Here is a 24866-nt window from a genome sequence, read left to right as displayed (position 1 = left end):
GGGTACCTCTTTGTCAGTAGTGACCTCATGTTGCAGTCTGCTTCCGTTTAAACTGCAGAGTGTAGCACAGCTCTACTGTGTGTAGGACTCAGCACTAATAATTGCTCAGCAGTTTTTATAAGCCCATCACCTTCCTTTACTGTGCTTTCAATGAAGTCTTTACCTGATGTTTTTGTTGGAAGATGCCAGGGTATTCAGAATGGTTTCCAAGGCTCTGTTGCACAGGTAAAGTGATCTTTACCAGAGTTAGTTGAGGCTGAACTGCAGTACTTTATTGAAATATCGTTTGTAGCATTAAATATTTACAATTGGGAAATTAAAATAATAGTATTTTCTTATTTTATTTGGATACAAAATATTAGTGACCGGAGTAAGTGGTTGCAAGATTGATCTTATGTTCTCAAGATGATTATGTCATAGTAGGCAGATTTGAAAATAGAGTTAATAGCAGAAGGGATAAAATGTCAGGGAATGACTGTAGTCTTCAATGTTATGCTTGACTGATGACTTTAAAATATATATGTCCCCTGTGATTTATTGTTTGTCTTTCTAGTCAAGTCTTCCTTGTCTAGGGGTTTAATGAATACAATTAGCATTTTTAGGTGGTCTTTATGGCATCTGCCTGTAGTACCTATGTAACTTGACCTGAAATTTCTCAGCAGTTATTTTTCTTGTGTCTTTATTTTAGCTCTCACATCCCTGTGATATCTATATATTTTAGCTGCAGATGCATATCTATATTGATATATCTTTTTTATATCTATTGGTGTGTGTGAGCCCTGGCTGATATATCAGGGCTTTTTACCCACAGGATTTGACTAAAGTATGAAAATAAAGAATAATTAAAATCTGTGAAATCTGAAAGCTAAGTCCTTTTTGTCCTTCAGAAGCTCAGAGAACAAAGTTGTACAATTCATTTTGTATGTAGCCTTGTGGGTGACAACCTGACTCTTAAAGTACAAAATCTATTTATTTGATTTGTTTACTATGGCTGGTGGGAGGCTCCTTATTAAAAGGAGCTGTTTATTTGATTGTACCAGCATATTCTTCAGGGCTAAAGAATCTTTACTCTTGCAGTAATAATTGAGCTTGCTGATCACTACTTTTATATGTACTTTTAGTTTTCAGTAGCAATTAAAAGGGATAGGAAGCAAAAAAGATCAACTACCTTGTGATCTATTCAATTTAAGACCACTGGAACTTTTGCCTCTTTTTGGCTCCTTTGAACAACTAGAAATTTTATTAAACATTATTCTTCTTGGAGGCTAGATATAGACCTAGGCCAGTGTTTCTCAAACTTACTACTATGGATAAGAATCATCATTGGCATTTGTTAAAAATGTAGACTCTTGGGCCCTACTTTAGAGATTTGGAGTGGGAACTTGGAATCTACCTTTTTAAAAAGCTTCTTTCCTTGTTTTATTCTATTCTATTTATTTATTTATTTTGAGACGGAGTCTTGCTCTGTCACCCAGGCTGGAGTGCAGTGGTGCGATCTCAGCTCACTGTGACCTCTGCCTCCCGGGTTCAAGCGATTCTCCTGCCTCAGCCTCCCGAGTAACTGGAACTACAGGCGCGCACCACCATGCCTAGCTAATTTTTCTGTATTTTTTTTAGTAGATACGGGGTTTCACTGTGTAGTCCCGGCTGCTCTCGAACTCTTGACCTCAAGTGATCTGCCCGCCTCAGCCTCCCAAAGTGCTGGATTATAGGCATGAGCCACCATGCCCAGCCTCTTTGCTTTTTTAAAAAATTAATTTTTTAATTAAAAAAATAGATGGGGTTTTGCTGTGTTGCCCAGGCTGGCCTCAAACTCCTGGCCTCAAGTTATCCTCTGCCCTAGCCTCCTGAAGTGCTGGGATTACAGGCATGAGCTGCCGTGGCTGGCCTCATTTTGTATTGGAAAGTAAATCATACTACAGAAATGGGCATAAAGTAAATGTATAGCAAAACAAGTTAGAAGCAAGTATCCTTGTAACCACACACATCTGTGAATAAACTGTGACAGCACCCCAGTAGCTCTCAAAATCCTGATCCCCTCCCTCCCTACTAAGGTGATTACTATGTGGACATTATAGCAATCACTTCCTTGTATGTTTTAGAGCTTTATGAAAATGAAATCAGATTATATGTAAATTCTTGGTCTGGTTTCTTTCACTGAACAGTGGTTTTTTTCACTCTGTAAGTTTGAGATTTATCCATGCTGCTGCATGTCACTGTGGCTCATATCATTGTTGTAAAGTATCCTCTTGTATGATTACACCACAATTTCCATTTTGCTGTTGGTGGATAATTCAATTTTTTTACTTTGTGACTATTATTAATAGTAGTGTTATATACATTCTTATACACATCTTCTAGTGTACATGTGCATGCAGATGAAGACATAATACCTGTCTTCAGTTTTAGTAAGTATTCCCTAATTATCCAACGTACTTATTCCAGTTTACATCCCTACTAACAGTGTGTGACAGTTGTTTCACATCCTTGCCAACACTTGGCGTTAACTAATCTTGTGAGCATATAACAGTATTTCATTGTCACTTTAATAAGAGCCCTCCCCTTTTTCATGTGTGTTTTGGCTGATTCCTACTTTTGTGAACTTTAGTGGTTCATTGGAGGTTTTTATGTGTTTTTTTTTTTTTTGTTTGTTTGTTTTGAGACAGAATTTCGCTCTTGTTGCCCAGGCTAGAGTGCAATGGCATGATCTCGACTCACCACCACCTCTTCCTGCCAGGTTCAAGTGATTCCCCTGCCTCAGCCTCTCGAGTAGCTGGGATTACAGGCATGCGTGGTCACCATGCCCAGCTAATTTTTGTATTTTTAGTAGAAACGGGGTTTCTCCATGTTGGTCAGGCTGGCCTCGAACTCCCAACCTCAGGTGATCTGCCCGCCTCAGCCTCCCAAAGTGCTGGGATTACAGGCATGAGCCACTGCGCCTGGCGTTTTTTTTTTTTTTTTTTTTCAATTCTTTGTCAGGAGACTTTAAAAATATATATTATATTAAAAATAGGTTTTAAAAATTTTATTATTTTTTATTATATAAAAAATAGTTCCTGGCTGCGCATGATGGCTCACACCTGTAATCCTAGCACTTGCAGAAGCTGAGGCGGGAAGATCACTTGAGCTCTGGAGTTTGAGACCAGCCTGGGCAACATGGTGAAACCCTGCCTCTAGAAAAATTACAAAAGTTAGCGGGCATGTGCCTGTAGTCCTACCTACTTGGCGGTCTGAGGCAGGAGAATCCCTTGACACGGGGACATGGAGGCTGTAGTGAGCTTTGTGCCACTGCACTCTAGCCTGGGTGACAAAGTGAGACCCTGTCTCAAAAAAAAGTTGCTAATTTTAATCAGATTTATCACTCTTTTCCTCCTGTGGTTAATGCTTTTTGTGTCATGTTTAAGAAATCTTTTCCTAAGTAAACATTTCCACATTACTTCTTACAGCTTTATTATTTTACCTTTCATGTTTAGATCTACAATCTACCCAGAATTGATTTTCTCTCTCATGTGTGAGGTCGGGGCCAAGTTAACTTTTTCCATATGGATACCAAATTGTATCGCATTCATTTTTGAAAACACTGCCATTTCCCTGCTTTCTGTACACCACCTTTTGTTCTAAATGAAGTGTATATGATGGTTGTTTTTCTTTTCTGTCTACCTGTTTTTTTGTGTGGGTGCCATACTATTTTATTTACTTTGGCTTTATGGTATTTGAGGTTTGGGATAAAGTACAGATTCCAACAAAATAACACTGTCACTTCAGGAGATTCTGATACAAGTGGTCCATGGATGACATCCCTGCTCTAGAGATGCTATAAGAAAGCTCCCAAATTCTGGCTTAGTATATTTGCCTTTGTTTATAGTTATAAAAACACATTATTAAATGGAGCCATTTTGGTACATACTTGCACACATTGTTTATGCTTGCACATATAAAAACAATTTCTGGTATTATTTTCTAATCTTAATGAGCACCAATGATTTCACAACAGTCCATTGTATGTATCCTGGTCCATTTTATATATTCATTTGCTGATATTTCTTTCTTAAAAATAATTCTGCAAATATAGTAAAATGTTAATTATAGACTCTAAATGTTGGGGCTATAGGTGTTCTTATACAGTTTATTTTCACTTTTCTGTATTTTTGAGAAGTTTTATAATATTGGAAAAATGCTATGGAGAATACTTTATGGTATAAAATCCATCCTCCCCTTTTGTATCTAGGATAGATTGTGGTAGATTTGATAAACCCTTTTTGATAGAGTCTCAGACTTTCTGAGTCAAAGTGCATGCACATTTTTAGAGCTCTTTGAAATGCATTACTAAATAGATTTCCGTAAGAAATTTTTACTCATTAACCTTCCCACTAGCAACATGCATGCCAGTTTCATAGCCTTTATCAATATACTATATTGACATCAGCAGAAATATATATAAATTTTATTTTAATCCTTATTTGTTTATTTTTTTTTGAGATGGGGGTCTCGCTATGTTGCCCAGGGTGGCCTCAAACTCCTGGGCTCAAGTGATCCTCCTGACTCAGCTTCCTGAGTAGCTGGGACTTGAGGCATGAGCCACCGGCACCTGGCTCCTTATTTTAAACTTGTATATCTAGTTAGGTTATTTTTCTTTTTGGTTATTTAATTCTTTATGAAATATCTTGTATCCATTTACCTACTAGTATTTTATTGATAATCTAATCTGATGAAAAAGGGTGAGAAAATTCCTCTGGGAAAATGAGCAGATGACTAACAAGGGCAAATCTGAGAAAGAACAGAGAGGATATAAGCCCTACCAAGAATTAAAACATTATATAAAGCTTTAGTAACAGACTGATGAAGTAAGTAGTTGAGAATTAGAGTGCTTCTTCAGAATTTGGTATAAGATAAAGCAAAAGCTCACCAGAGATCACAAATTAAATGGCTAAGAGTGTTCAATTTATAGATTTTTCCCCACACCATTCAGTATGCCACATTGTCAGTGGATTATAATTAGATATTAAAAATAAAATGAATATTTCTCGATAGGCAAGGAATCATCTAAGTTTAGTAGAGATTGCAAATATTACCAAGGAAAATAAAACAGATTGCACCACATAAAGATTTAACTTTTGTAATTTAATAGCAGCTGATAACCGAAATGTAAAAATGTAAGCAATAGTTTATTAGAGCAAAATATCAGAAAATGATTTAATATCCTAGTTGACGTTAAGACTCTTTAGGGAAAGCCTCATTTATCTTTTTACTTTTTGTTTTTTTTCTACAGAAGTCAATAAATATTTAACTTTTAGCTCACAGGAAACCACTAGAAATAAACTGATGACGGCTACACTCTTCTTTGTACCATGTTTTGGGGTTTTCCCCCCAGCTTTTTTGGATTTCAGAAATGAAGTTCCAAAAAACTTTAGTTGTTTTATTTTTCTTTCTTTTTTTTGAGACAGGGTGTCTTTCTATCACCCAGGCAGGAGTGCAGTGGCACGATCACAGCTCACTGCAACCTCCCTGGGCTCAAGCGATCTTCCTGCCTCAGCCTCCTAAGTAGCTAGGACTACAGGCATGCACCATCATCATGCCTGGCTGATTTTTATTTTTTTTGTAGAGATGGGATCTCGCTATGTTGCCCAGGCTGGTCTTGAATTCCTGGTTTCAAGTGAACCTCCAGCTTTGGTCTCCCAAAGTGCTGGGATTACAGGCATGAACCACTACACCTAGCCAGAAAAATCTTTAAGTAAGAATATTGGTAAACACTTCCCTGGAGATGATCGGCATGAAGGCCTTTAGAACCAAAAATAATCCATTCATTGGAAACTAGCATGATACTGGCAGTTAACAAAAAATATTTTTATATGTAGGATGGGTTATGTGTGTCAGACCAAGAGAGCTTGCTGTTGTTTGATAAAGCATTTGTTCACTTTGCTACTGAGAGACATGAAGATTGCTGAGTGAATGAATGGTAAATGATACTCATTTGGTTTTCTGCAGTGGATCCTGACAATACTAACTTGATAGCATTTGTTCTGCATTTTGGTTAGAGATTGTATTGCCACATTTTGGAGGATCTTCGTAAAACTAATTTACATTTAAAAAATGACGAGGTAGCTACAGATGCGGTGTTCAGGTCAAGAAGGCAGGGTCACTCCTCCGTATGGCTAAGTGTTGGCTGTGATGATGTGCTTAGGCACACAGTGCCATTTAAACATACCTTATCTTTTATCTGATAAATGATTTTTAAAAAATTACCTATATTCATGAACAGCTAATACTACTGTTCTCTTAAATCCAGTACAACTAATTTTCCCTCCAGCTTTGGAAATCGATCAGTTTTTCTCCAACTGAGCACCAGAGAAAGTAGTTGTCCCACTCTCACCCCCACAAGTATATATATTTGGGGGTCTTTTTGTGTGAAAAATAGTTTCTTTAGAAAATTAGATTCATCATCTGTGAGAGGTGCTCATGCTGTGGTGTGTGTATTTTTGTTTTTAGTCACTTTTTTTTGTTGTAGAAGGCAGTAGAGCATCTTTGTTAATAGCAGGGGCTTTGGGGTACCCAACCCATGGCCGTATGCATTTGGCCAAGTTAATTAACATCTTTGAGCTTCACTTTTGTGGAAAAGGGGAAATAGTTGTAACTCCTTGGGTATTGAAAGTTATTAAATGAGAGATAAATGCATGAAATGGTCCTAGCTCATAATGAATTCTAACTTTAAAATTTTTGGTCTTGTTAGTGATACATTTCTCCAAATTTATTTTCTTTGGTTAATATTTGAAAGCTTTGCCAACCAGATTCAGAAAATATTTCTAACTTGATATGTAAACAAGAATACAACACTTAGTATGTGTTCTTCTGGTTGTGTTAAGGTAGTGCAAATGTGGCAGATTTCAGCACATTTTGTAGTTATTGAGTATTGAACATTTTTATAGCTAATTTCTTTCTTTGATTGCAGCACCCATATATCTCCCATCAGCATCCTACCAGCCTCTACAGAGTAAGTAGTATATTTATAGAAGACAGATTTTTAAGATTTTAAAATACTTCTAAGCTGTAGAAATGAAAATAATATACTTGTGCTCATTTTAGAGGAAAGACTGTACACAGGCAGTAAACTAGTTTTTTATGTACTGTGATAGGAACAAATGAAGAAGAAACCCATTGCATTACTATACAAAATAAAGATGAGCTTTCTTCAGATGGTTTTTTTGAATCCTCTGAAATAACTGAAAAATGTTCACAGAATATAAGTTTTAAAAAAGTAGACTTTACATAAAAAGTGTGAGCAGTACTCATAGTTTCATTTAGCTGTTAGATTATTTTGCTTTATAAGTATAGCTTTGAAAAGCCTTATTTAGTGGTTTTCTGTGTAGTGAGGAGTGAATTATAGGGACAACTGATCCTTCCCATCCCAGTAATAATAGTGACATTATGGTTGATTTGTATATGATTGTCTGTTTGGGTAAATTTTACTTTTAAAACTTAAGCCAGTATCATGTATTCCTTTTATGTATTTCTTTTTACACTTTGGTTTACCCATTTAAGTACCATAATAGTTTTACTGGTCACAGGTTTTAGCATTTATGTTTGTGTCACCAGATATCCAGTTAGAGTGACTGCTTCTTACTAAAACGTGTTGTTTTGTAGTATTTTAGAAAGAACAATTAGAGCAGCTGTGGAACAGCACCTTTTTGATCTGCAGAGCAGCATAGATCATGATCTTAAGAATTTACAGCAACAAAGTGTGGTGTGTAATAATGAAGCAGAAAGTATTCATTGTGATGGGGAAGGATCTAATAACCAGTAAGAAACATTTTGCTGTTGTTTATTAAATGTTATAAAATTGTTTTATCTTAAAACTGTATTGCTACTTAAATAACAGGATCTCATTTTTCTTGGAGATTTCTGAAAGGAGTTTGTGAAAAGTGACTTTGTATATATACTTGTATATACATCCATACTTAACACTGGATATCTCATCACTTTTTTCATAATATATGTTTTATTAAGTCCAGCACAGGTTTGTTTGTTTTTTGTTGTTTTTTTCCCCCGAACATCGAATGAAGTAACAAGCTTACTTTTAGGAATTATGTTGTATGAAAAATAACTTTAAAAAATTAGACTCTGCAACAGAGTCATCTAGACAGTTACGGGGCAGCAGATTGATATCACTATAGTGCATATAATCATTGAGTGAAATGGTGGGCAGAATCATCCTTTGCTATTTAAATAGTTATCCCTTGCCACCAGCCTCTCCCCTCCTTACGTTTTTGTTAGATTAGCTCTTAATACAGGTTGAGCATCCCTAATCCAAAAATCCAAAATCTGAAGTGCTCCCAAATCCAAAACTTTGAGCACTGACATGATACTCAGAAGAAATACTCATTTGAGCATTTTAGATTTTGGATTTTCAGATTAGGGATGCCAGTCTGGCACCTCTCCTTGGGATGTTTTGAGGGACCTTGTTTGTTGTGCTCTCTGAACATTTTCATGAGCAAATGAATGGCTTTTAAAATAATTTATGAGCCAGTTGCTAACTGGCAAATATTCCAAAGTCCGAAAACAAACAAACAAAACAAATCTGAAACACTTCTGGTCCCAGGCTTTTCCAACAAGGAATACTCATATTAAATACCTGTATTTAAATATGTATTAGTTAAAAGTACTTATAATGCATGATGTTACTCAACTCTTCATCTGACCTGTTACCTTTAAGTGAAGGAAAGCCTCTCTTTCTTTTCTATTACTTCAGTCCTGTATTTCAGGATACCTGTGTGCCTCCCTCAGAGACCATGATGCAGTGATTTCATGTTTTTCATATATCAATTTTTTTGGGGGGCACAGATGAGAAAGATGTTCCCAAATCTAGAAGATTCATAGGAAGGTAAAGAAAAAAAAAGATAATTGGAGAGTGGTTTTTTTTTTTTTAAAGACAGTTTTTAAAAGGGCTAACTAGAATAGCTATCAAATATAAAATGAAAAATGTAAATGGATGTGAAAACCAGTCCTGGGAATGTTTATTTTTGGAATACCATATAGTACAATTGCAAGCGTGCCATGGATGGCACTGCCAGCCAGTGCAGCTCTATTTGATGGCCTTGGTTTGTGTACTTTGAAGGCATGATTAGAATGCATACAACTGGGAAAAGGCGGGAGAGGGAAAGAAAAGAGAAAGAAAAAAATTGAAAAAAAGCATGTATACAACTGGATCTATTGGGAGTATTTGGGCAGAATGTGAAGGAAAAAATCAGTATCTAAATGTTAGAAATAGTGGGAAAATGTTTCAAAGGATGTACGCAGATTTCTTGGAGTTTGTCCTTAGCTTAGCTAGGGATCCTGTAAACCTATACCCATTGCTCAGACGATAGTCCAGTTTTCACCACTGGGGAACACATGTTCTATTGAGGGTAGTGGTATCATCTTTGAAACAAAAACTGCAGTGTTTTGGATATTCTAAACTGTAAGATGACAACTCTGCAGTAGGAAGCTATTTCTGTTTTACTTGATAAGGTGTTGGACACTGTAGTATCTAGTACTGGACTTGTATTTGATCAGGACAGATGTGTCATTATGTGAGAGTGTGCATTTACAAGGGAAATGATTATTTTGGCACATAAATTATTGTAAAAGCTATTTATTCGCTTATGAACATTTTTAGAGGGGATAACGTGGCCCCTAACAACATCCCAAGGAGACAAAAACGTAGCAGATTTAATAATCTAATTTAGCAAGACAAAAGTGTGGATTTTTATGAAAAGTACACATTTTCTTTAACAAATAAAAGTTTCAATCATTATTGATATTTACTTATTTTAAAGTAAAGGCATTACACACTCAACATTTGGCCTGATCTAATTTTTAAACTTCATCCCTAGGGTTGATATTGCTGATGATATTATTAATGCCAGTGAAAGTAACAGAGACTGTTCAAAACCTGTGGCTAGCACTAATTTAGACAATGAAGTTATGCAGCAAGATTGTGTATTCGAGAATGAAGAAAATACCCAGGTAAGGAATGTCAAAAATATGTGTTAGATGTACAACTTTGATTGCTTCATGTATTTCTTTGATGCCAGAAGTTATAGTTCAGTATTTTGCTGATACACTTAATTGTCTCAATTATAAATCCCCAAGAATATACATTCTTTCAGAGTTTAGGAAACATCACTGGGTAGAGAAGTATAAAACAACTTATTGGCTGGGTGTGGTGGCTCACGCCTGTAATCCCAGCACTTTGGGAGGCCAAGGCGGGCAGATCACGAGGTCAGGAGATCGAGACCATCCTGGCTAACATGGTGAACCCCCATCTCTACTAAAAATACAAAAAAATTAGCCGAGTGTGGTGGCGGACGCCTGTAATCCCAGCTACTCGGGAGGCTGAGGCAGGAGAAAGGCGTGAACCCGGGAGGCAGAGCTTGCAGTGAGCCAAGATTGCGCCATTGCACTCCAGCCTGGGCGACAGAGTGAGACTCCATTTCAAAAAAAAAAGAAAAAGAAAAACTTATTTTAAATTATTTTCCTAGAAATTATGACGTCAGCCGAGGTAGCTAGGTGGTATTATGGTTGACTTTTGTTATTTTTAAGACAGCTTCTGTATTTCTTAGGAGTTTTGCTGAAGAACATGGTATAGGGGAGAACATATAATATTCTCATACAGTTCTTAGAATGGGATAGATCCCTGTAACAGAATATTGGTTAACAAGAGAAAAACAAGTTTTAAGACATGTATACCTCATATATACATGGGAGATACTCGGCAGAAGTGAGTAAATCTCTCAGAGGTGGCTTAAATGCCATCATGTCCTGAAACAAAGGAAAAAAGGGTGTTGAGGAGACCTAGTTGTAATAAGATGACCAGGAAAAGCACTGTAAGCAAAGTTAAGGTTTGCTCTGAAGATTGATAGTTTTTAGTGATTTAGAGTCATCTTTCTCCGCTCGTACAGAGAGGAGACACCCATAGAAATGGAGATTTCTACTACAGGTGAAAATTTCTTTTATAAAAGGGTAACTTCTCTGTATTATCCTGTGTTTGCTATTTCTGAAAATAATAAGCTCAAAATAATCCTTATGCCAAAGAGGAATAATTTGGTGTAGCATGTTCTGAACTTCCACTGTTGGCATCCTTTCTTGATTAGCAGAAACCTAGGAACATTGTTGTAATAATGACTAAATTATTGTCACTGTCACATTTGTTAGTGGTAACTTTTTTTAAATATAATTGCCATTAAATGTAAAAAGCAGCATCTTTCTAAGACATTCAAAATGTAATTTTGATACTACTTTTAAAAATAAGATGCTAAATTAATAGATAAGGTGGGTTTCCTCAGTATATTTTCATTCTAAACCATCCACTAAAGTAGGGCTAAAGAGGAATTTAGAGTAAGAAGACTTAGGTTTTGTATTCTGCCTTTGTTCAGTATCAGTGTGACTTTGGCCAAGTTACCTGACTTCTGAACTGCGTTTTGCTTTTCTCTAAATAAGTGGGGGTAATACCTATATTAGAGGATTGTGATAAAAAGATGTGAACATATTATAAAATTATTTTATAAACTAGAAGACATTTCAAAGAAGTTAAGCTGCCACTGTTAGTTTCACAGACTTGGGTGTATTAGATTAACAGCTTTTCGGTTATTGCTTCTATAGTTGTCCTCTTGCCCTTTCCTGGATTATCAGTTTCTGCCTGTCTACCTAGTCATTCCCATCAATGTAAAACATTTATACTGTTATTTCTTCCAAGTTCAGAAAAAACCCTCTCTCGACTCCCCCCATCCCATTCTAGCACATACACCCTGATTTCTCTGCTTCCGTTTATAAATAGAATTGCTGGAAGAATTGTCTGTGTCTCTTTTCTTTAGCTCTTCTCCTCCCATTCTCTCTTAAATTCACTGCAGCAATCCTTTCCTCTGACCATTCATTCCTCTGAAATAGCTTTTGCAAGTCACCAGTGATGTCTGTTGAATGTTTTACTTGACCTAACAGTAAAGTTTGATTCAATTAATTACTCCCACTACCTTGATATACTTTTTTCACTTGACATTCAGGATATCTCACTCTGTTTTTTTTTTTCCTGCACTGGCTGTTCTTTCTCATTCCCCTCTGCTGATTGCTCTTCCTCTTCTGAATCTCTTAAATTTGGAATGGCCCAGGTCCCATTTCTCAGATTGCTTATTTTTATTCACTTCCTTGGTAATCTTGTTTAGTCTAATGGCTCTAACTACGATCTATATGCTACTGATTCCCAAATTGGTATCTCCAGTCCAGACCTGTTTTGGAACTTTAGATTGCTGTATCCAACTAGGCACCCAACATTTCCACTGGTATATTTTTACCAAGCATCTGTTGAGTAGGAAAGATTTCTTTCCTTACCCATCATTAGGTTCATAGCTGAGGCACCTGTAACAGAAGACATTAACAAGAGAAAAGCATGCACATTTATTTAATGTAAGTTTTACATGACATGAACACCTTCAGAAATCAAGACCCACAGAAACAGACACACCTGTGTATTTTAATGCTTTGGTTTGATGAAAAGTGGACAGTGGTGCAGATGAATAATTAGACAAAGAGGATGATAAATAAAGGGCGGCTGATTAACCAAGGCCTGTTTGTTCAGATTGTTTTCTATGTCACTGTGTATTCAGAGATAAGGGCATTCCTTTCATCCAGGTGTAGGGTAGATACTTCTGGAATGAAGGTTTTGTTGTTGTTGTTGTTGTTGTTGTTGTTTTGAGATGGAGTTTCACTCTTCTTGCCCAGGCTGGAGCAGTGGCGCAATCTCAGCTCACCGCAACCTCTGCCTCCCGAGTAGCTGAGATTACAGGCGCCTGCCACCATGCCCGGCTAATTTTTTGTATTTTTAGTTGAGACAGTTTCACTATGTTGGCCAGGCTGGTCTTGAGCTCCTGACCTCGAGTGATCTGCCTGCCGTGGCCTCCCAAAGTGCTGGGATTACAGGCGTGAGCCACCACGCCCAGCCAAAGGTTTTATGACTTACTTCAGAAGATAAGTCTGACCACTTTTTACTGTTTCTACTGACACCCTGCAGTTCTAAACTGCCATCCTCTCACCTGGATTAACATTGCCTCCTAATTAATCTCCTCATCTTTGTTTCCTGATGGTGTGTTCTCAACACAGAGCCAGAATGATCCTTTTAAGAGGAAAATTAGATAATGCCACTTCTCTTCCTAAAACCTTCCAGTGCCATCTAGCTATCAAAATATAGCTATGGGCACTACGGAATATTGGCTGTGATAGTCAGGATTGAGACAGCTAAATCATAAGTCCTGTCTGGATTGCTTATTTGTGGATATCTCCTTAGCTTAACATTCTTACCTAGTCTTGCAGATACTTCCTCAATTTTACCAAATCTCCTCATCACTGTCTGTTTATGGCTGGCCCTCCCACTTACCCACCCACTCTAGTCTCTGAACTTTTTGTCCTTTCTCCCTGCTTCGCATTCCGCCCCACTTTTTTTTTTTTCCTGAGATGGAGTCTGTCTCTGTTGCCCAGGCTGGAGTGCAGTGGCACAGTCTCAGCACAGTACAGCCTCTGCCCTCCGGGTTCAAGCCATTCTCCTGCCTCAGCCTCCCAGGTAGCTGGGATTACAGGCATGTGCCACCACGCCCGGCTAATTTTTGTATTTTTAGTAGAGATGGGGTTTCACAGTATTGGCCAGGCTGGTCTCAAACTCCTGAGCTCAAGTGATCTGTGTGCCTCAGCTTCCCAAAGTGCTGAGATTACAGGCGTGAGCCACTGCACCTGGCCCCCTCCCCACTTTAGATAGTGTTATAATTATTTTATATATCTTTTAATTTTTATTTTTAGAGACAAGATCTCACTCTTTCCCAGGCTGGAGTGCAATGGTGTGATCATACGCACTGTAACCTCAAACTCCTGGCCTCAAGCGATTTTCCTATCTCAATCTCCTAAAATGTTGGGATTACAAGCATCAGGCACCATGCCCAGCCATATCTTTTATATTACTAGTCTGTTTATTGTCTGTCTCCCACTGTTAGATTAAAACTTCATGGGGCCACTCACAGTGGCTCATACCTGTAATCCTGGCACTTTGGGAGGTCATGGTGAGAGTGTCATTTGAGCCTGGGAGTTTGAAACCTGCCTGTGCAATATAAGGACAACCCATCTGTACAAAAATGGTAAAAAAAAAAAAAAAAATTAAAAAAAATTAGCCAGGTGTAGTGGTGCTCCCCTGTGGTCCCAGCTACTTGGGAGGCTGAGGTGGGAAGATCACCTGAGCCCAGGAGGAAGGCTGCAGGGCATGGTGATCACACCACTGCAGTTCAGCGTGGGCAACATGATGAGACCCTATCTTTGAAGAAAAAAAAAAAAAACTTCATGAGGGCTGAGATTTTTGTCGTTTTGTTCTTTATTACATCCCTATTATCTAGAACACTTAATAGGTATTCATTAAGCATTTGTTGAATGTAAGACCAGAATAGCATCTGGCACATAGTAAGCTAGTAAGCAACTCGGTAAATAATTTGTTGAATGAAATTGGTGTATCAGGCTGGGCGCAGTGGCTTACGCCTGTAATCCTAGCACTTTGGGAGGCTGAGGCAGGTGGATTGCTTGAGTCCAGGAGTTCAAGGCCAGCCTGGGCAACATGGTGAAACCCCGTCTCTACAAAAAATAAAAATTAGCCAGGCGTGGTGGCGTACGCCTGTAGTCCCAGCTACTTGGGAGGCTTAGGTGGGAGGATTGCTTGAGCCTGGGAGGTAGAGGTTGCAGTGAGCTGAGATTGTGCCACTGCACTGCAGCCTGGGTGACAGAGTGAGATCCTGTCTCAAAAAAAAAAAAAAAAAAGAAAGAAAGAAAGAAAGAAATTAGTGTATCAATTACTTTATAAAGAGAGCAGGAATTAATTCTTTCTAAAATTGTTTTTAGGAAACCTTTATGAATGATGCGTTCTTGGCCTTGAAAAGCCTGTCACCATTTCTTCCCCCCAACCCCAGCTAAGAAGTTCAGTGATACTCTTATTATTTGAATAAGTTAGTTCAGTTGGGCAATACACAGTAATACCTGTTCACTTGGACAGTACAAGCAAAAATACCTGATTTAAGTTTTCTTTCTTTTTTTTTTTTTTCTTGAGACGGAGTTTCGTTCTTGTCGCCCCGGCTAGAGTGCAGTGGTGTGATGTGGGCTCACTGCAACCTCCGCCTCCTAGGTTCAAGTGATTCTCCTGCCTCAGCCTCTTGTGTACCTGGGATTACAGGCATGTGCCACCACGCCTGGCTTTTTTTTTTTTTTTTTTTTTTAAGTGGAGACGGGATTTCTCCTTATTGATCAGGTTGGTCTCGAACTCCTGACCTCAGGTGATCCTTCCGCCTTGGCCTCCCAAAGTGCTGGGATTACAGGCGTGAGCCACCGTGCCCAGTTGATTTAAGTTTTCAATGACTTGATAATCTAGGTTGTACATGCACATACTTTCTAATACAGAATATGACTAGTGCTATTAGGGCACTATAGTCTTGCAGAAGAGAGGAAAGAACTTCTGGCCAGGGTAGTTATGGAAGGTCTTGGAGTGAGGGGCATTTTGAACTTGGCTTTTTATAGGGCTGGATTTGGTTCAAGATTTGTGAAAGAGACTAAAATGAGTAGTGTAAGTAAAGATTACAGGGAAATGTTGAATGTTAATGAAGCAGAGCTACTTGTAGAACTCAGGGTATTGTGGGAGGATATATAGGAGAAGATAATTCTGGAATATTGGTAGATTTGGGTCATGCGTAGAGCCTGGAATACTATCTTAAGAATTGTAGATTTTCTCAGTAGAAGAAAAATATAGAAAACTTTGAAGCAGAGGGAATGATGTACTCAGATATGTATTTTAGGAAGAAGGTTTTTGTAGTAGTCATAAAAAGTTTGTAGGAAAGATTGGAGGTAAGGACAACAACAATCAGTAGGCTTTTTGCACTGTATTTGGTGAGCACTTAAAATATCTGAGCTGGTGGGCATGGTGGCTTATGCCTGTAATCCTAGCACTTTGGGAGGCCTAGGTGGGCGGATCACCTGAGGTCAGGAGTTCGAGACCAGCCTGGCCAACATGGTGAAACCCCATCTCTACTAAAAATACAAAAATTAGCCGGGCATGGTGGCACATGCTTGTAATCCCAGCTACTCGAGAGGCGGAGGCAGGAGAATCTCTTGAACCCAGGAGGAGGAGGTTGCAGTGAGCCGAGATTATGCCACTGCACTCCAGCCTGGGTGAAAGAGTAAGACCCTGTCTCAAAAAAAAAAAAAAAAAAAAAAAGTCTGAACTGTGAGCCCTAGGGAAGGAAGGAAAAAAATAGAGAAAATTCCAAAGGTGAAAATGATTAAGATTTAGGTGCAAACTGGGGCAAGAAACACAGACACTAAGAGATTGGAAAAGAGGTCAGTGTTGCAGAACTAGAATATCAAGGTGGTTTATATGAAGCAGATGTTGAGGTCTTGAGCTGTGGCTGGTGGTGGAGGCTCATTTTGTCTGTGAGTGAATGCCATTGCCAAAGCAGTGACTTGAGTAAGAGAATAAATGGGGATTGAAGAAACCCTTGGGGGAACCTCTGTATTCTAGCACTTTGGAGGAAAAAAAGCAGCCATGACCATAGCAGTTGGGAATGTCAAAGAGGATGGGATTTTTTCCTGAGTCTGAAAGTTGGTCAAAACAGAGAGGTAAAAGGAGAAAAAAGGTGGTGGGAAGCAAAGGTACAAAAATAAGAAGAGTAAGTTTAATTTTATTTGCTTGCTAGGGGTGTTAAAAGTCTAATGAAATGGCTTTTTTTTTCTTTGCCTTTGCTGTTGAATTTAAGAAACCCAGGAACAATATATTTAATGCTGGTGAGGGTAGGTTAAGATAAGTGGTCTTATACAGACATTGGAAGTATAAATTGCTGTAAACTTCCTGGAAAACACATTTAACAGTAAGAACAAAAGACCTTAAACCTTTGATACACAAATTTCAAAATCTAGGACTGTTTCCTAAGGAAATACATACAAATCAGAGGTGTGTGCAAAGATTTTTCTACTAGAATTCTTACTGGGGGTTTATTTGCAGGAAAAAAAAAAAGGGAAACACAAAAAGTCCTAAATGGAAAATGATTAGATAAATCATAGTATATCCATATAATAGGATATTGTTGAGTCATTTAAAATTATTTTAAAGGCCCAAGTAATAGTTGTGAGGTAAAGTTATTTTGAAAAAACAAAACAAAACAAAACATACAAAACCAAGTGTAGATTACTAAAGCTAATGCAGTCCCAATTTCTTTGTGTGCATGCACTGCATGTGTGTGTGGCACATAGTCAAAAGGCCAAGTCAGAATATTCACAGTGGCCTTCTGGCTGATAGATTATGGATGATTTTACTTTTCTTCATATGTTCTTATATTTAGGTTTCCAACAGTTTCTCTGATTTATAATCAATTTAAGCAAAAGATTCCAATTAAAGAAAATTTATTGGATTTAGTGATAGAAATTATTGGTAAAGAAAGAGGAGCTTTGGTAGGTAGAGGATTTCATGGTTGAGAATGAGTATCAGTTGAGTAGGTAGAAGCTGCAGTGTGTGGAATGCCTTTTGGACAAGTTTTGCATTGAAATTAAAAGGAAAGAGAAGGCCGGGTGCAGTGGTTCACGCCTGTAATCCCAGCACTTTGGGAGGCTGAGGTGGGCGGATCACGAAGTCAGGAGATGGAGACCATCTTGGCTAACACGGTGAAACCCCGTCTCTACTAAAAATACGAAAAATTAGCCAGGTGTGGTGGCAGGCGCCTGTAGTCCCAGCTACTTGGGAGGCTGAGGCAGAATGGCATGAACCCGGGAGGCGGAGATCGTGCCACTGCACTCCAGCCTGGGCAACAGAGCAAGATTGTCTCAAAAAAAAAGAAGAGTTGAGCAGTCTGGTTGTGGAAGAGATATTCCCCTCTTCCCCACCCCTGCCCCCCATTTCTGCTTTCTTGATACAGGATGGAGATTTGAGCATGTCAGTAGGAATCAGTCACTAGATAGGGAAAGACTAAAAAATGTCAGAAAGAAAAAAAACCAGGGTAGTTAGGGGAACACTGCATAGAGGGGGTTGGGAGTGAGAGATGGAAGGAAGGTGATTCAGCATGCAAGTTGAGTGACTATTCCTAAATAGGAAAAGCTACTTTTAATCTTCAGTAAAAGGGGATATATAGAATATTTTTTTAAGTGAGAGGTGTTTTGGGGACTTAATTCAGATGGCTTTGACCATTTTAAAATGAAATGCATTTGCAGAGGGTGAGGAGACAGGAATTGGGTTTGGATCTGAAGAAATAGGTAAAGTTTTGCAAGAGTCTCTGTGGAGAGAAATCAGACAGAACTGAGTCACCAGATATTTGAGAACCAATGGAGGTGTAACTGAAGTTTGATGACATGAATTTGTAGTGAGCCAACTAGGAAGGTATGTTAAGTGACACATTTTCTTGTAGCATCTGTCTGGAGGACAGAAAGCTGGTCATAAACTAGACCACATTGGTAAGGACATTGACTAAATAGCTTTGAAATAGTCAGCCAGGGTACAGAGTACATGTTGGGTGGATTAGAAATTTAGAATGAAGTTTTCAAGCGGTGACAGTATGGTGAAGAAGTTGCAGAAGAGGGGAATATTAGTTGGACAGGATGTATGAGTTTCAAATGTATTATGGCGTGGCATGAGGGGAATATTAGTTGGACAGGATGTATGAGTTTCAAATGTATTATGGCGTGGCATGATTCAGGTGGCTTTGGTAGAAAGTAACTTGTGTCTAGGAAAGTGTAAGGCTAGATAGAGTAGGAGTCAGCAAACTTTTTGTGTAAAGGTCTAGACAGTAAATATTTTAGGCATTGTGGGTATATAGTCTCTGCCACAACTACTTAACTCTGCTATTGTAGCATGGACACAGCCAGAAAAAACCGTAAGAAATGAGCATGGCTGTGTTCCAATAAAATTTAATTTATGGACACTAAAATTGAATTTCCTGTCATTTTCACTTCACAGAATATCATTATTCTTTTGATTCTCCCTTCTACCCCCAATCATTTAAAATGTAGAAACCCTTCTTAGCCAAGTGACCATGCAAAAACTGGCAACAGGTTGGATTTGTCTAGTATGCTGTAGTTTGCCAACACCTGGGCTAGAATATTGTAAGGAGATCAACATTTTAGACATAAAAGATAATATTGGAGATTTGTTTTCTCTGAAATTGACTTGCAGTGTTAAGGAAAACAAATTGCTTTTTAACGTTTCAAAGCTGATCACATAAACTTATGAGTACTAGGTGCTACATAAACCACAGTCCCACAATGTATTGGTTAGCCAGGCTGAAATTAATCTTAAGGAATCTTTTTTTTTTTTGAGACAGAGTCTCAGTCTCGCCCAGGCTAGAGTGCAGTGGCACGATCTCGGCTTGCTGCAACCTCTACCTCCCAGGTTCAGGTTCAAGTGAGTCTCATGCCTCAGCCTCCCAAGTAGCCGGGATTAAAAGTGTGTGCCACCACACCTCGCTAATTTTTGTACTTTTTTTTTTAGTGGAAACTTATATTGTGACTTTCTTTTACATTGACTTTTTTTTTTTTTTTTTTTTTTTTTTTTGGAGACAGAGTCTCGCTCTGTCGCCCAGATTGGAGTGCAATGGCGTGATCTCGGCTCCCTGCAACCTCTGCCTCCTGGGTTCAAGCGATTCTCCTGCCTCAGCCTCCCGAGTAGCTGGGATTATAGGCACACGCCACTACGCCTGGCTAATTTTTGTATTTTTAGTAGAGATGGGGTTTCATCATGTTGATCAGGTTGGTCTCGAACTCCTGACTTCGTGATCCGCCCTCCTCAGCCTCCAAAAGTGCTGGGATTACAGGTGTGAGCCACCGCGCCCGGCCTACATTGACATTTTTATAGAAATATTAAGTCTTTTAATTCTATTTTTTGAGACAGGGTCTTGCTTTGGTCACCCAGGCTGCAGTGCAGTGGCATGATCACAGCTCACTGCAATCTCAGCCTCCCAGGCTCAAGCAATCCTCCCACCTCACCTTAACAAACAGCAGTGACTACAGGTGCATGCCATCACACCTGGCTAATTTTTAATTTTTTTGTAGAGAAGGAGTCTCACTTTGTTGCCTGGGCTGGTCTTGAACTCCTGGCTTCAAGCAATTCTCCCACCTCAGCCTCTGAAAATACTGGAATTACAGATGTGAGCCACCATGATGAGTCTCGTCTTTTCTGTTTCCAATTGTCTACATCCACATTTTTCTGTTGGGTTGTCAGTATTTTTCCTTTTTGGTTTGTACGTTTTTTTTTTGAGACAGAGTCTCGCTTTGTTGCCCAGGCTGAAGTGCAGTGGCGTGATCTCAGCCCACTGCAACCTCCGCCTCCTGGGTTCAAGCAATTCTCCGCCTCAGCCTCCCGAGTAGCTAGGATTGCAGGCACCTGCCACCACGCCCAGCTGACTTTTGTATTTTTACTACAGACCGGGTTTCACCATCTTGGCCAGGCTGGTCTTGAACTGCTGACCTGTGATCCACCCACCTTGGCCTCTCGAAGGGCTGGGATTACAGGCATGAGCCACTGCGCCTGGCCATATTTTTTATTTATTAAGGAACTTACCTACTTTCTTACGATCAGTCGCAAATATTTGTTTCCAGTTTTTTTGTCTTTTGACTACTTAAAGTCATTTTTGATGGTGTTAAACTTTATCGTCTTTTTTTTTTCCTTTTTTTAGATTTTAGGTTTTAATGTCATAGTTGGGAAGGCCTTCCCTATTCTGAGATTATAAACTAACTTTGTTCTTTTAAAAAAATACTTCTGTGGTTTCATTTTCTACGTTTGAATGTTTGACCCATTTGGAATTTATCATGGTGTAAGATGTGAAGAGCGGATTCAGCTGTTTGTCCTACATGTTTACCTAGATATCCTAGCACCTTAATTTTTTGAATAATATATCTTTTTGCCACCAATATGAAATGCCACCTTTATTATAAACTAAATGCCTGGATACATTTGTAATAAAAGTGGTGTTTCAAATCAGTTGAGTGTGTTTCTCATTCATTCACCAGCAATGAGTGACAGTGCCACATTCTTGCCAGTATTTGGTAGTGTTAGTGTTTTGGATTTTGGCCATTCTGATAGATGTGTAATGGTATCTTGTTTGAATTTTGAGTTTCCTAATGACGTACGATGATGAGTTTTTCATATGCTATGTGTATATCTTCTTTAGTGAGGTGTTTATTCAGGTCTTTTGCCCATTTTTTAATTGGATTGTTTTCTTATTGTTGAGTTTTAAGAGTTTCTCTCTTTCCCTCTCTCTCTTTCTCTCTCTCTCTCTCTGTCTCTATATATATATATATAAATCTATTTCTTTTTTTTTTTTTTTTGAGACCTAGTCTCTGTCACCCAGGCTGGAGTGCAGTGGTGCAATCTCGGCTCACTGCAACCTCCGCCTTCTGGGTTCAAGTGATTCTCCTGCCTCAGCCTCTCATGTAGCTGGGATTACAGGCATGTGCCACCACGCCCAGCTAATTTTTGTGTTTTTAGTAGAGACGAGGTTTTGCCATGTTGGCCAGGCTGGTCTTGAATGCCTGACCTCAGGTGATCTGCCCACCTCGGCCTCCCAAAATGCTGGGATTACAGGCGTGAGCCACCACACCTGGCCTATATTTTGGATAAGCTTATCCAATAGGTTTTTGCAAAATAGAATTTTTTTTGAAATGTGCTACTAGATTCCGTAGTAAATATTTAGGAGTTTTATCTGATACAAAGAGATTATTCACTATAGATTTTGAATAGGTATAAGTTGTACAGTAATCAATATTTTGGGAGTTGAAAGTGTATGAAGGTGAAAAAAAAAAGTGTATGAAGTTGAATAGCCTGATTAGAACTTACATCAAAATACCTGGATTTATCATCAGTAAAATCCATTCATTTCTGGGCACCTTCATTGATGGTGCCCCTTCAAAACTTAGAATTATTCATACCTTGCAAACACTGAGAAACTGCTTTATCTCCTTTCAGAAGTGGAGACCAGAAGTATTTATAAACTCTAGCAGATAGTCAAGAGGAAGAGAAGGCTATAAATTTGATGTGTACTAGTCTTAAGACCTCATCAGTTTTGATCATATTAATTCAGTAGAAGAGAGAGAGTAGGCTAGATAGAAGTATATCAATGTGCAATTTATTGCGTGTTTGTTCAGCAAATGAAAGGTACAGAATGGAGTGGAGATATGCAGCCTATTTAATAGAAGTAACTAGCATGTTTGAGCCAAAGGTAAGTGAGAGAAATGGGAAGATGCAGAACTAAGCAATGTGGGTGCACCAATTATGGACCCCTAAGGAAGGGATGGAGACCAGAGGAATTACCGGAAATGCCTGTCAGGTTTTAATTAACTCTTGGCAGTAATCTCCGATAGCTCCTAAGATATTGCTAATATGACTGTGCTGTATCTCCTGCTTCTCCTGCCGCTGCCACTGCCACTGCCAAAGCTCTCTAACTTATCTGAATTGAGACCACAGCACCTTAGCTTTCCTTTGCAGACCTTAATGTTTGTGGATGGGCACATGGGAGGAAGTGGGGAGAAGGTATGGGTTATTTTGCCTGCTGATATTTTATTTTATTTATTTTATTTATATATTTTATATTTTTTTGAAACAGAATCTCGCTCTGTCGCCCAGGCTGGAGTGCAGTGGCATAGTCTCCACTCACTGCAATCTCCTCCTCCCCACTGGGTTCAAGCGATTCTTGTGCCTCAGCCTCCTGAGTAGCTGGGATTACAGGCTCACACTACTGCACCTGGCTGATTTTTGTATTTTTAGTAGACGGGATTTCACCATGTTGGCCAGGCTGGTCTTGAACTCCTGACCTCAAGTGATCCACCCGCCTTGGCCTCCCAAAGTGTTGGGATTACAATTGTGAGCCTCTGTGCCTGGCCAATATAGATGGTTTTTCTTATAAGCTATTTCTTTTGATTGTCTATGGTAACTCTAAGGTAGTCAAGTAAATTATTGTTATTCTCATATTTGTGATGAGAAAGGCAGAGCTAGGGCTTGAATTTGGTTCTTTTGAGTGGGATACCAAGGTTCTGTTTGTTTGTGATGGAGTCTTGCACTGTCATCCAGACTGGAGTGCAGTGGTGCAGTCTTGGCTCACTGCAGCCTCTGCTTCGTGGGTTCAAGCAATTCTCCTGTCTCAGTCTCCCAAGTAGCTGGGCCTACAGGTGTGTGCTACCACGCCCGGCTAATTTTTGTATTTTTAGTGGAGATGGGGTTTTGCCATGTTGGCCAGGCTGGTCTCGAACTCCTGATCTCAAGTGATTTGCTCGCCTCAGCCTCCCAAAGTGCTGGGATTACAGGTGTGAGCCACTGTGCCTGGCCCCAAGGTTCATTTTAAATATTGGGTCTGGTTGTACGCAGTGGCTCATGCCTGTAATCCCAGGACTTTGGGAGGCTGAAGACAGGTGGATCACTTGAGGTCAGGAGTTCAAGACCAGCCTGGCCAACATGCCAAAACCCATCTCTACTAAAATTACAAAAAAATTAACCTATTCAACATGCTGAAACCCCATCTCTGCTAAAAATACAAAACAATTAGCCAGGTGTACTGGTACCACACCTGTAGTCCCAGCTACTTGGGAGGCTGAGGCAGGAGAATCGCTTGAACCCGGGAGATGGAGTTTGCAGTGAGCCTGCATGAACCTCACTCTGGCCTGGATGACAGAGTGAGACTGTCTCAAAATTTTTTTTTAAGTAAATAAATAAAAATTAAATATTTGGTCTGGGTAATGGTTATTTCATGTGCCCAGAAACCTTCAGAATGTAAAGCTATCTTCTAGAGCAGAGATCCTCAACATTTTTGGAACCAGGGACTGGTTTTGTGGACAACAGTTTTTCCATGGACGGTGGATAGGGGGTTGGGGTTTTGGGATGAAACTGTTCTACCTCACATCATCAAAGCATTAGTTAGATTCTCATAAGGAACACACAACCTAGATCCCTTGTTTGCACAGCTCACAATAGGGTTCACGCCTCTATGAGAATCTAATGCTACCACTGATATGACTGGAGGCGGAGCTCATGCCATAGTGCTCACTCCCCACTCCCCCGGCTGCTCACCTCCTGCTGTGTGGCCTGGTTCCTAACAGGCCACGGATCGGTACCGGTCCAGGGGTTGGGGACACCTGTTATTGATCATAAAAGTTAACGAAGTCTGATTTCTGTATCAGTGGTTCTCACACTTTGGGTCTCAGGGACTCCTTCATACTCTTAAAAATATTGAAGATCCCAAAGAGCTTTTGTTTACATAGGTATATCTATCAGGATTTACCATATTAGGAATTAAAACTGAGAAATTTAAAAAACATTAATTTACTTTAACATAAACTAATTTATGGTAACGTAAGTAAGGTTGCTCTTTTCCACAATAGACAACTGTTTTCATAAAATTTTTTAAGTTTGAGGAGTGGCATTGTTTTACATAGCTAGAAATATTGTTGATACCTGTTTGACTTACAGAAGACAGCTGGATTCTCGTATATGCTTCTGCATTTAGTCTGTTGCTGTTACACTGTTTTGTTGAAGCATCTGAGACAGCCTCACCGATGTGTAGTTTGAAAAGGGACTAGTATTTTAACAGCTTTTTTGCAGATTCTTATGGACCTTCTTTCATGCTAAACAAAACTGGACAAGTGGTACTTTCTAAAGAAGAATCGGAGAGTCTGGGAAGTATCGAACCTTTTGTTTGTTTGAAAGGTGATCGTCAAAAACACCAAAACGTTCATGTATTTTGTAGTAATTCTCTGGGTATTTGTATTAGACTTGGTAGGTTTTTAGTTTGGGGGGAATAGGGATGAGATGGTGTCACTAAGCTTGTTGGAAAATGGGAGAGTTTTCTCTTGTGGGG

General features: G+C 39.1%; 1 protein-coding gene across 12 annotated transcripts in view; it reads left to right on the top strand.

The window, feature by feature from the left end:
- Positions 1-24866, top strand: part of FAM13B (family with sequence similarity 13 member B) — a 91118-nt gene that overhangs the window by 42228 nt on the left and 24024 nt on the right. For 7 of the 12 annotated variants that reach the window (XM_054488793.2, XM_054488796.2, XM_054488797.2 and 4 more), the window contains 3 exons: positions 6947-6988; positions 7639-7794; positions 9867-9999. In XM_054488793.2, the coding sequence (XP_054344768.1) occupies positions 6947-6988; positions 7639-7794; positions 9867-9999 (331 nt within the window). The remainder of the gene's footprint in view (positions 1-6946; positions 6989-7638; positions 7795-9866; positions 10000-24866) is intronic. The other 5 variants (XM_063665515.1, XM_063665511.1, XM_063665513.1 and 2 more) reach the window with 1 other exon arrangement.

The sequence above is a fragment of the Pongo pygmaeus genome, chromosome 4 (assembly GCF_028885625.2).
Source record: "Pongo pygmaeus isolate AG05252 chromosome 4, NHGRI_mPonPyg2-v2.0_pri, whole genome shotgun sequence".
NCBI lineage: Eukaryota > Metazoa > Chordata > Mammalia > Primates > Hominidae > Pongo > Pongo pygmaeus.
This window is presented reverse-complemented; position numbering and strand designations above follow the sequence as displayed.